The following is a 13,562-nucleotide window of genomic DNA, read 5'->3' on the forward strand; positions in this document are numbered from 1 at the left end:
CATCTATTTAAAATCACTTTTGAGTACGAGAAAAACTACTGGATTTCAAATAACCTCATACTTTTGACATATGCTTCCAGAGACTTTGATTTCCTACTGGCAAAGAGCACCCATTTCAGAGATATCTGATTTCTTCAGCATATTGGAGTAAGTCCTACAACTTAATTATCTATCCATCCATCTATATATGTATATGTGTGTGTGTAAATGTGAACATGTTTACATGTATATTTACAATATATAGTAATATATGCATATATATGTGTGTGTGTTTATTTATTCTTTATTATTTTCTCTCTCCAGCTGTCATAAGCACCTACCTAGCACATTGAATGGGGCTTGGGAAGTGGGAGGCAATACTGTGTAGTGGAAAAAATGCTCATGTTGCTATTGGGACTTAGTGGTCAAACAGCAATGTGCTAGCAAATGTTTAACAACTGACTCTCTGAAAACGTTATGACATACTTTTAAGTCTAATATGAATTACTAACATTTTCTCCATCATTTTGTTAAGTCTAATCAACAGAACAATAGATCAAGACCTAATTTGTAGCATCTGCACCCTTTTTCCTAAGGTATAAACGCTCAGACTGAAAATTTAACAATTGCTTCTCATGAACTAGTATTTCATGCACAGTCCTGGGTTCAAGTCTCAATTATGCCACTTAATAATTCATGACCTCTCTGACCTTCAGTCTCCTTATCTACAAATGAGAAAATTGAATGTTTTCTGACTTCTCTGTTTTCAGCAATCTATGACACTATGAATTTTAACAATTGACGTTTTAATATATACAAAACACTTTACATCCATCATGTTAACTGCTACTCATAACAACTTAAGATACAGATGCTACGTGTCCCTTTCTCCAGTTTACAGATGAAGAAAATGAGATTCAGAGAGGCTATGACCTGCTTATGGCTCATAGGATAGTAGGATGAAAGACCTTGGAGGTCAAACAGGTTACACAGTTAATAAGCATCTGAGGCAGAACTGATCCCAACATTTCCTGTTCCCAAGTCAAGCATTCTGTTTATTACAAAAACAGAATTGACAAACAAGATTAAAAGGATTTTTTTTTCCTTCTGAAGAATATTTTTAGAGGCAGCCTGAGATCACAACTCGAGAACTAGCCTTAGAGCCAGAAACACTTGGATTGAAGTTCTGTCTCTGACATATCCTGACCAAGTGACCTTGGACAAATTATTTGCCTCTTAGCTCTTCTAGATAACTCGCTAAGCCTATAAGTTGCTGAGAAATACTGACACCTTTGCTGATAAGAGTTTCTTCACCTGGGAGTTCACCCTACATATCATTGAAAACACAGGCCGAGGCCCCATCCCTAGCACTATGAATATTCTAAGTTTAAGTGGTTTGCTCCCTGAAAATGGTACTAATAATCAGAATTTGGCTTTTTTTTTTCTTTCAGTGTTTGTCTTCAAAATTTCAGATACCTGGGCAAACGTAATATAATAAGGTAACATTTTTGAACTACTATCGTTTTAGGACATATATGAAATAACAATTTAATGTATCAGATTAATCCTTGAAACATGTTTTCCTCTCCATTCACATAGCCACCATCCTGGTTCACTTCACGTTGAATCTAGAAACTTTAGATGTTGACATATGAGAGCATGGGGACCACCAGGGCCATAACTAACAATTACGGTACCTAGAACAGATATCATAAAATATGTCTGTGGTAAGAAGCAGAATGGAAGGTTAAGTTTTTTTGTAGGCTCTAAACATGCAGCCTTTGATTTAGGCAGGTAATCCAAAAGGGCCTTTTCTGTATATAAGATATTTAAGAACAGCAAAGGAAGACTTGTTCCCCCAGTAATATATATTCCTGAGAGAATTTAATCAATAAATTAATAAATAAACAACTTATTAAGTACCTAGTTTTCGGAAGGCACTGTGCTAGATGCTAGAAATAGACAAAAATAAGAGTCCCAGTCTCCTAGGGACCCCACTGGGGAAACCACGTGTATCCATATAAGTATGTACAAAATAAATACGTGCTAATCAAAAATAAATACCTGGTAGTTTTGTAAGTGAAACAGTAACAGCATTTGGGAGAATCAAAAAGCCTTCAAGTGGGATGTGGCCTCTGAGCTGAGCTTTGAGGGAAACTAGGGATTTTAAGGGAAAGAGGGAAGGAGGAAGTACCTTCCAGGCATGGGAGACAAACTATGCAAAGATAAAAAAAATGGAAATGAGGAACAGGAAGAGCCGATTTGGCCAGATCCTAGCTTACGTGAAGTAGTGCACCTGGGAAGGTAGTTTGGAGTCTCATTGTGAAAGCTGCTGAGTGCCAACCAGAAGAGTTTGTATTTGATTCCAGGGATGACAGGGAGTCACTGGAGTTACTGAGGAAGAGAAGGACATAGGCGGGCCTGGGCTTTGCCAACATCAATTTGTTGGCTATATAAAGTAAAGATTGGAGAGGTAGAGGAGAGTCTTGAAGCAGAAGCCTAACTAAGAGCCTATTTTGGGGCAGCCAGGTGGAGCAATGGATAGAGAGCATCAGCCCTGGAGTAAGGAGGACCTGAGTTCAAATCTGTTCTCAGACTCTTACTAGCTGTGTGACCCTGGGCAAGTCACTTAACCTGAATTGCCGCCTTAAAAAAAAAACTATTTCAATAATCTAGGTGAGGAATAATGAGAACCTGAACTTACTGATATATTGGCTGAATTAATGTCATCATAAAAGGGGTTATGTGGGTGCAATTTTTACATATCCATTTCTGAAAGATCAATAAACAACCATAGAGGAACAATCACAGGGATGCTTTTGTTCTATTGTTATCCATTTCTTTTGAAAAAAATCCCAGGTCAAGATCCTTATTCAAACCTGATTTTCCAGTTGCCAGCAATAAACGTGACTCTTATGATTCTATTTCTTCTATTAATCAATGAAATTTAGCAGATTAATATTCTAGTTCTTGTTTTGTTAGATATGTTTCTGCATTTCTTAGACACATTGTTATTGAATTAACGTGTGTATTTTCTGCATAGGAAAATTGCTGCTGCATTTAAATTTGTCCAGGCAACTCAGAATAATGGCACTCTCAAAGGTTCTAATTCTTCCTGTCAGACCACAGGTCTCCTCTCACAATGGTAAGCTCATACCAGTTACATACATAATGTATATATGTGTATCTACACACATACAGACACATATACACACATATACATATATCTCACATAAATCATATATACTGAAATATACATATACATACATACATGTATACATATGTGTGCATCTATTAAACCAAATATACTTATAAATTATTTTAACAACAAATTTCTATAACAATATATGCATACATATACACTTATGTACTTGTATCACACATATATGTGTGTGTGTGTGTAAACATGCATATATATATATATGTGTGTGTGTGTGTGTGTCAAACCAAGTATGGATTATAAATAATTTATCTTCTGGATTCCATTAAAAATGGGTTTTTTGTTGTTGTTGTTTTTTTTAAGGAAACTCTCTTGAATCTCTTGAACCACACACACTTTTGTTCCAATATTTGGGCCTTTTTAATAGCTGCTAATCTTCCCATTGAGAGGCCATAGAAACAACAGTAAGCAATCATTCATTAAACATCTACTATGTGCAGATGCTGTGGTAAATACTGAAGATATGAAGAAAGACAAAAACAGTTCCTGCCCTCAAGGTGCTCATATTCACAGTGACATTGAGGGTCATCCATCAATAGATGGAGGGCTCATCTTGGAATCATCAGACCTGGGTTCAAGGCTTCCTTCTGACATGTAGTAGTCTTGGGAAAGTCACATAACCCCCGAGGACCCCAGGCAACACTCTACAACTCTTAAGTTACAAAAGAATTACCAGATTAGAGTTTGACCAATAGAATTGTGAATCTAAACCAAAACAAATACCTCTAGGCAAATGGCAAAATATTAGATTCTATCTGAGCCTCTTATTTTAGTAATCACAGTTGTTTTTTTAAGCTGTACTATTGCATCTCTTTTGCTAAAATGGAGGGTGCAATTAAAAAGTCCCTGAAGTTAGTATGTGCTTAAGAAATCAAATGTTTATTGAATTGAATTAGAATCTCATATGACCCATAAATAACAATTCTATGCTAATATCACATCTTGGTTTTGTTTACCCCTTACTTTGGTAGTTTGCCAATTTATATAACTAAAACAGTATTTTTAAAGGTTTTAGAAAGTAATCTGAGTAGGAAGCATAGTGCAATTTGTAAAAACTGGATATGGAGGTAGAGAATTTGCATTCAAATCCTAATTCTGCCGCTTATAAACTGTGTGGGAGATGGTATAAGCTCAAGCAGCTTTCCCAAGCCCAGCCCCACGTGGACCACATAAGACCAACATGCCTGTGGTTAACTCAGAAATAGCCTAACCTTGAAGACCAGATACGAGACCAGGAGAATGGTCATTTGTTTCCAGTATCCAGTGTTCCATCCTTCCTTTACAGAGCTGTTTTTATGGGCAATTAAACCAATAGTAAACACCCTTAGAATTATAAACCTATTATACTGGCAGAGGGGTAAACAAATAAAGAGTAGGAAGAGAGAGCCATTCATCACTGCTTCCCAGATAAACACTGTTCTCAGTTTCATACCTGGAAGAGGCATAAGGCATTTAACTAAAGCCATCTGAGGCCATCATGCTATCCTTTAATAGAAACAGCATGGCGTTATCTGAAAATATGGCCAAGAGAGAGACAGTGAAGCTGTCTTCAACCCCTTCCCAGTGTTTCAGGGTCTTCTCCTATCATTAGCCCTTCTGGAACTTAAATATAATGGTAAATCCTAAGAATCACCAAGGGAAAAAGAACCATACATAACTTAAGTAGAGGCAGTTAGGTGGTACAGTGGCTATAATGCTGGACCTGTAATCAGGAAGACCTGACTTCAAATCCTGCCTCAGATACTTACTAGCTATATGACCCTCTGCAAATCACTAAACTTCTTTCTGCCTCAGTTTCCTTTATTTGTAAAGTAATAACAGGACCTACCTCAACAAAGTTATTGTAAGGATAAAATGAAGTAGCATGTATAAAGTGCTTTGTACACCTTACAGGGCTATATAAATGCTGGCTATTGTTGTGATTCAATGTTGCCATTAACCAGGTCCTTCCTTGGAGAATATCTTACAAAAAATGTTTTTGGCACCAGCTTCATAATAACAAAGTCATGGCCATTTTCCCTTCTCCAACGTCAAATGCCCCCCAACTTAACATGTCAAGTGTTCTCTGTGAGAAAAATTCCTTGTCAAGTACTCTCAAAAACTTGCATAATTTTATTAAATAAAAATGGAAATGTCTGAACAGGTTTAAATTTAGGGGTTATTAAAGGATGTTCACATTTATACCAAAGTGAGCTCTGCATTTATGACTTTTACATGTGGAGAAGTTGATTCAATCACACAATAGAAAAGAATTTACAATAGTTACGGTGGAGATCCTTTTCCTAGGCAACTCTGTAACAAAGCCTTTTTTTATTATTATTTATTAATATTAAGTTTGTTCTGTAGTGAGTCATGCTAAGACATAGAAATAAAGTACTCACCAGTGGGTGGTAAATTAAGTCTTTAAGGTCACATGGGTACCATTTGGTAAATTAACTTTCCCAAGAACTAAGTGTTTTCTCTTAAAAGTGTTAACTTTACCCATATGGGAACAGTTCCTCCAGGGAGCAAATTACAAGCTATTTTTCCTAATATCTTGTGCTTTTGAATTCTTCAGTATGCTAACACAAATACTGTACTTCTGTTCTGGCAAAGACACATATTTAGCTGGAGGTAGCAATTCACTATTTTTAATGACAAGAGAAGGCTTTTAGGAGGATAATTTATTATTGTATATAGCTCTTCCAAAATCTATTTTGGCCTCAATAAAATATCTCTAGCAAAGCAGACATCCAATCCAATCCAATTGTTTAAGTTCCTACTATGTGCATGACACTATTCTAGGTGCCTGAAAGACAGACAAATCAGAAACAGACCTGGCCCTCGAGAAGCCGACATATTACCTGGGGAATAAAATGTGGATAGATGAGTATGTAGATCATTAATTGAGTAGAAAAAGAGAATTAACAACGTGGCCTGTGCAGAAGAGGATCAGAAAAGGTTTCCCGTAGGAAGTAAGCACATCTGAGTCCTGCAGATTCTAAGGATTTTAAGGGATGGAAGTGAAGAAGGAGTACATTCCAGGAATGAGGAACAGTCTTGCAAAGGTATAGAGTGAGGAAATGGAATATTGAGTTTGGAAAACAGCAAGCCAGCCAGTTAGAACAAAGAGGGTAGGAAAGGGAGTGATGGAAAATATAAATATGGAAATGTGTACTGGGGCCAGACTGTGAAGGATTCTAACTGCAAACTAAGGAGTTTGTATATGTTATTCTGGAGGAGGAGTGCTGACTATTTTTTTATGTCATGGATTCCCTTTGGCAGGCGGGTAAAGTCTATGGACCTCTTCTCAGAAGGTTTTCCAGTAATTGAAGAAAATGTTAAATTTCATTTATACATTAGTAAAGATAAAGATGTGGGGTTTTTTCCCATTCATGTTCATGGACCCCCTGAAATCTCTCTAGGAGAGGATCTCCCCCATAACTTTTGTAAATCCTTTAAGAGAAACACTTAGATTTCATGAACCCTAGGTTAAGAACCTCTGTACTACAATTGAATTTTCCACTGAAACTTCTATCGTGGTATATTAATCACAGTGATAAATCCTACAATTAGTTGTTCCATAATTAATCCCATTCTTGACATTTAAGTATTTTTAAAAATTAATCGTTTGCATTCATTGTTTCTAATTAGCATGATGTATTTAAATGACTTCTGTTTCTCACTTTTAGGATGCATACTACTTCCAGTCATGAAGGGCATAAGCATCACAGATCTCAAACTTTACCCATAATCCGTGGCAAAAATGCACTTTCTAACCCCAAACTCTTACAAATGTTGGACAACACCATCACCAGTAAGTAAGCCAGAATTATTAGAAACCTGATTGTTGCACATTTTAGTTTTCATTCAATTTGTTTGACAAGCCGTGCTATTGGGATTAAGAGAAGGTAAAGAAATCCATCATACTATTAACAGCAGTACTCCTCAAACAATTTTTTTTTTCTCCCAGGGAGATCATATCTTGGAAGATCAAACAACAATTACAACATGACTGGATGGAGGGGAGAGGGTGAACATACAGGCCCAATATCTAACATAGCATTCTGGTTATGGTCCCTGGGCAAAAGGACTACCAGCTTTTCCCAGTACTGGCTATGCTGCTTTTGAAGCTGGATAACACAGTCAGTGAGAAGGAACTCTACTAAGAATATAGATACATAAGTTGGCACAGGGAATAGAGTCTTAAATCTGGAGTCAGAAAGACCTCAGTTCAAGTGTGACCTCTGACACTTGCTACTGTTGTGACCCTAGGAAAGGCACTTTACTTCTGCCTGCCTGAGTTTCCTCATCTGTAAAATGAAGATAATAATAGCATCTACCTCCCAAGGTTGTTGGGAGGAAAAATTGAGATACTTACAAAGTGCTTTGCAAACCTTCAAGTGCTATATAAGGGGGGAAGGAATAAGCATCTATATAGTACCTACTGTGTGCCAGGCACTATGCTAAGCACTTTTTACAAATGGCTATTATAAATGCTAGCTAATACCAGTTCCTTGGGCTGCTAAGTGTACTGTGGAGGGGGGTAAAGCTCTTTTTCTCGGAAAGGTATAAAAATGGCATCTTTGAGTGGCAACCCATGCAATAGCAGGAGACCCATATACGGAGGTCAGGAAGTGGAAAGCCACCCAGTATTTTGGTGGCTTTCACATGGTGTGGTGAAAAGAGCAGTGGTTCTAAAGACAGAGGACCTGGTTTCAAATCCCACCTCCTATATTTCTGAGCAGTGTGACCTTGGGGAAGTCACCTCCCTGGACCCCAGATTCCTCATCTGTAACAAGAAGGAGGTAGACTAGTTGATACTTAAAGATCTTCCAGCTTGGAGACTTCAGATTTTATAAATGTTAAGTCAAGTCAAAAAGCATTTATAAACTGTTTACTGTGTACCAGGCACCATACAAACCACTAGGGATAAAAATACAGGCAAAATAACAATCCCTGCCTCCAAGGAGCTTACCATCTAATAGGGAAGACATGTTAAGTAGCAACTAAGGCTACCTGACCCACAAAAGGTAGCTAAGGATCTGTACTTTTTGTACTCTTCTAAGGCAGAGAAAAATATCCTGTACCCACTACCCACAGTAGTCTTATCATCATAGGAATTTGTGTAGCCTGCTTTATGGAGATAATATGGAGCTGGTTATGAAATGAGTAAATAGAAAACTAAGGACAAGTTACCAGTACTTGTTATGGAGGGAAATAGATCACTTCGGCTCTTTAAATCTTCATTTGGAATACAAAGAAAATACTGAGTTGCAAAGTTAGCCAATGAGGTAATCTGAGTGAATAGGAAACCTTTGGTTTGAGAAACAATTGGAAGATACTAGATCACTTTGAATCTGCCCCTCAGACAAATGTCTTTCACCAGATGAAGATCACCTTAGAATTTATGTGCACATTTCAACTTTTTATACGTAGGTAATTCCAATGAAATAGACATCGTGCACCATGTAGACACAGAGGCCAATACTGCCACTGAGGTTTGCCTCACAATTCTGGATCTGCTGAGCCTCTTCATTCGTGTCCACCAGGTGAGTCTCATAAGGGAACTCTCCTCAGAAGGGTGAAAAGACTGCAACAGGGGAAAGTTGAGTGGGCATGTGATGTCACACAGCCATAGCAGAACATCACAAAGCAAAATGTCATCGGGAGTTGTGTGACAACAGTTGACCCTGAACTGACTGTTTCAACTCCACTAAATAAAAACTAGGCTGTAAGAGAAGTAAGTTGACTAGTGGCATTGGATAATGACCTGGACATTACTCTGGTCAGGTATTAAAAATGGCTGCCTATTACTATTATTTCCTTTGGGAAAGAGAATTTGGTGAACAAAAGCCAGAGTGAAGATATGACTTTTCATGCTTTCTGAAATAAAGAAAGACACAAAGAGGAATTGTGCAAGTCAAGCTTACAATAGGCAAATCCTGGCTATGGACCACAGCTGGTAAGTTTAGTGATGAGAAAAGTTTGCATCAGGGGACTGTTGGATTCATTCATTCATTCAACCAGCAGACATTGTCTGAATACCTATTATCTATACAGCACTGAGACAAAAAAATGAAACAGTCCCTGCTTTCAAGGAGCTTACATTCTATCATGTAGGAAGGACAATACAGAAGACCTAGGATCCCATCACTATGGGTATTCCCTACAGAGAACTTGGTCAAAATAGATCTATGGCTGCCTGTCCTTATTGTCCATGTTTTCCCATTAATTCACCAAAGGAATCCACCAATTTGAATACCTATTATAATTTTTTTTCAATTTACTGAAACAGATCCTTTTTTGTACCACAAAACATAAGATCTGGGGAGCTATTAAGGTCCAGATGCAGCCTGAGAATCATATGGCTGGCTTCAGATCCTATCTAGGCCATTCCCTAACATGAATTTGGATGGATCACTTCAATTTCCTCAGTTGTGAGCGTGGAAGACGTCTACTGTCCCTTTGTCATCTCCATTTGTAGGAAATGGAGAAGTTTCTTGGAATGAGTCATACCCTCAGTCTGGCTTCTCTTCACCAAAGCCTCTTGCTCAAAGGAAATAATAGTTCTAAACATTTGAACTTCAGCGTCAGCCCCACTTAATCCTATTCATTTACAGTATATAACATGTGGGCAAGGTGCTCATTGTGCAGATAGGAAACTAAGACCCAACACTTATCTATGGTAGTGATAGGCAAAGCCATAACTAAGACTCAGATCACCTAACTACCAGACCTGTGGTCTTTTAATCAGCCAGTTAACAAGCAGCATTACTATGTGCTTAGCACTAGGGATACAAAGAAAGGCAAAAAGGTGTTCCTTGCCCTCAAAGAGCTCACACTGTAACACAGGAAATACATGAAAATTACAAGCTCTTCTACTTATTTATGATAACTTTTCTGTTGATTTCCCAGAGACAACTCCAGCAATCTGAATGCCAGAATTCAATGATGAAAAGGATTTTTGACACCTACCTTCTCTTTTTACAAGTGAATCAGTCAACAACTGCTCTGAAACATGTTTTTGCCGCATTGAGGTTATTTGTATCGAAGGTAATAATTCCCTTATATTCCATATATGCCTCTGACCTATATGACATTGTGTAAATCTAAACATTGAAGAGTGGAGATGCACGTGTGAAGACCTGTTCAAGAAACGTTTTGGTTATTGTTAATCGTGGGGAGAAGAATTTAATTTTTAAAAAAAGAAAATGGAAGCAGATTTTGAACAATAATCTCAAAATTGGGCCAATAACTTTGTCAAGTGCATCTGCTTAACTAGAAGAAGAGCGATCTCTATAACCAAGGGTATGCTAGTAAACGTTTAACCACCAGCTCTCAAAAAAAAAGACGTATGTATGACACACTTTTAACTTTAATTTGCCTTATTAATATTTTCCTAATCATTTTCTCGAGTCTAGACGATCAACAAAACATAAATCAAGCCCTGATTTGTGGCATTTGCCAGTTTTTGAGGTATAAATGTTCACATTGAAAATTGAACCGCAGCAGACTGATTAGAGTTGGCTCCCACATATCCCTGCCTACAATCCTGGTGGCAGAGGCAGCTGTAGCACAGATAATAATAGTTATAATCACAATAGCTCAAATTAAAATGACACAATATTTTCCTCACAATCCCATGAGAGTGATAACATGAGCTTTTTTATACCCATTTTGCAGGTGAGGAAACTAAAGGTCAGATGTGGAAGTGACTGCTCTAAGGTTACACATTAACTAAATGGCCAAATTTATCTCCAGCTGTCATACTTTTCTTGACTCAAATAGTCCAACAGAAACCTGGGAACTATAGGGGTGGTATCATGATAGAATGCTGGAAGACCTGGTTTTGAATTCTGACTCAAAACTCCTAGGTATGTGACCCTGAGCAAGACGTTCAATCTCTATGAGGCCCCACTTCCTCGTTTTTAAAAGGAGGATGCCAGGTTCAATGAGAAAATGCAAATTTTAAAGCACCAACCAAATTTAAGCTGTGTGTCTTATCTCCGGCAGCCCAAGCTTCCCTGTGCTCAGGTAGTCATCATTCAAGTCACCAAGTAATGAATGTGTGACAATTGTTGTACCTCCTCATTGACAGCAGACTCCCAACCCCCTTTGGGGGATCCACAAAGTCAACCCATCATCATCTCAGTAATTGGGCCAGTGCCTTAGGACTTGGTGATGGCCAGACATTTTAGTTGTGATTTTGTAAGTTAGAACCCAGACCAAGACACTGCAGACTTACTCCCCATGATTCATGGGGTACAGTGGCCTCCAGAGTAATGAGGTACAGTGCAAGCTTTTGCTCAAGTTACCACTTGGATGGCTACTTGTGACTATTGCCCCGTTAAATATAAAGACCTGTCACACCTTGTGCATAGTCACAAGAAGCAATGTTCTGAGCTCTCATCTGGAACTGAGCAGCAAACTCTTTTCCTCTAGGTAGCCGGGTAGAACAATGGGTAGAGAGCTGATCCTGGAATCAGGAAAACCTGAGTTAAAATCCTGCCTGAGTTACTCCCTTAGCTATGTAACCCTGGGAAAGTCACTTAAATACTGTCTGCCTCCATTTCCTCATCTGCAAAATGGGGAGTGATAATGGCATCTACTTCCTAGGGTTGTAGTGAGGATTAAATGAGATAAAGTTTATAAAATGTCTTGTGAAGGCTTTATAAAATATTATATTAATGTTATTATTAAATCTCCCTCCTGTCCTCCTGCCTTTTACTAGTAGTCACTTACCCTGACCTCAGAGTGATCTTCACCTTTACCCTATCCCTATTCTTCTTCCAACTCATTGCTCAGAAGAAGATTGAGTATATTTCCCCAAAAGGGTCATACTTGCTTGTCAGAAGATGCCAAGGTACCTCCATTGATGTCTCATCATTATTTGGTTCACCACCATGAAGCACAAGAAATTCCCTACATTACGTTCCTATTCAACAGTTTCGTAAATACTCACAGAGTTTATAGAATTGTATACAGAAATACAAATGATTGTACTACATAGACACATAATATTTCTGTCCTAATTGTGTGTCGCTCTTCACATCATATGGAAGCTTTTGCACATGGGAATAGTTTCAACTCCAACTTGCTAGAACATTTCTAAATAAAAACCTGTAGTGCAAATCATGTTGGGTGAATAGGTAGTGGGCTTCAGAGGGTGGTCTAAGATATTTTAGATTGATGCCAACTGACTAGCACGGGGTGGCAACAAGTAAAGTTACCCCACTTTGGGCAAGAAAAATATTATTGTAACTTTGATCGATGTAATTATATCCTCTTCATTTGTGTGAGATACAAAAGGAATGCAAAAGCAGGAGGGTTGTTAAGGGACTTTTTTTTTTTGAGTTTGAAGGAGTGGAGAGAGATGTTACCTCTACTCAGTCTGTCTTTCATTTTTTAGTTTCCTTCAGCATTCTTCCAAGGGCAGGCCGACCTCTGTGGATCGTTCTGCTACGAAGTCTTAAAATGCTGTAACCACAGGTCACGGTCAACTCAGACAGAGGCCTCCGCACTCCTTTATTTCTTCATGAGGAAGAATTTCGAATTTAACAAGCAGAAGTCAATAGTCAGGTCCCACTTACAAGTAAGTCTTGCCAATTTTTAGGGCTAGCTGCCCCCAAAGCTACTGATCAGCTCTCTATGACAAGTAACCTTGGGTGGGTAACATCATTCCCATCAGGCAATCAATTAGAGGGGCAACTGGAATCCCTCTACAGGATGCCTCTGACAGGTACCCCAAATGCCTCCCCTTGAGGAGTAGACAGCTGGGAAAAATAGGGAAAAATAGGAACCAGTGTTTCCATTCCATCTGCAGAACAAGAGCTTTGGACAGACTTGGGAGTAAGAATGGGTCATGGGAAAAAGGAGCTCTAAATGTCCCTCCTTTCCTACCTTTTCCTAGGTCTGTCTCCAGAATTAGCATTAGAACAAAGCGCCTGCTGAGTAGGGACAGTTTCACTCTTTGTACCTGTATCACTAGCACCTACTTATATTAAGAGGTTAACAAGCACTTACTGATTGATTGAATGATTGATTAACTTCAAAACCTCTAGGCATCCTGGGCTCCTGCCAGTCTGGCTTCAGGATATATAATGTTTCTTCTCCAAATATTTCAAAAGATCTAGTTTCATTTAGGGTGGGTACTCCTTCCACCAAGGCAGATCATAGCCCCTCCTTGCAAGCCTTAGTAGACAGCCTTGCTGAATTGGTGTGGATGAAAAAAAATGCTATCATCCGGTGGCCATCTATCTATTGATGGGCCTCTCCAAGATTAGCTAGGCAGGAAAATCTTGGATAATAGATGCACAGTCTCTCCTTAGGCCTGAGCTCAAAATCTTTCTAGCTTCTAGAAAGTGCCAAAATTCAAGGTCCC

At 38.5% G+C, this 13,562-nt stretch overlaps 1 protein-coding gene across 1 annotated transcript in view; it reads left to right on the top strand.

Moving 5' to 3' along the window:
* Positions 1-13,562, top strand: part of DOCK10 (dedicator of cytokinesis 10) — a 364,408-nt gene that overhangs the window by 310,690 nt on the left and 40,156 nt on the right. Inside the window, 7 exon segments of the mRNA XM_020975484.2 lie at positions 81-147; positions 1,431-1,478; positions 3,023-3,124; positions 6,871-6,995; positions 8,618-8,730; positions 10,097-10,234; positions 12,591-12,773. Coding sequence (XP_020831143.1) covers positions 81-147; positions 1,431-1,478; positions 3,023-3,124; positions 6,871-6,995; positions 8,618-8,730; positions 10,097-10,234; positions 12,591-12,773 — 776 coding nt within the window.

This window comes from Phascolarctos cinereus, unplaced genomic scaffold (assembly GCF_003287225.1).
Source record: "Phascolarctos cinereus isolate Bilbo 61053 unplaced genomic scaffold, phaCin_HiC Scaffold_7;HRSCAF=346, whole genome shotgun sequence".
NCBI lineage: Eukaryota > Metazoa > Chordata > Mammalia > Diprotodontia > Phascolarctidae > Phascolarctos > Phascolarctos cinereus.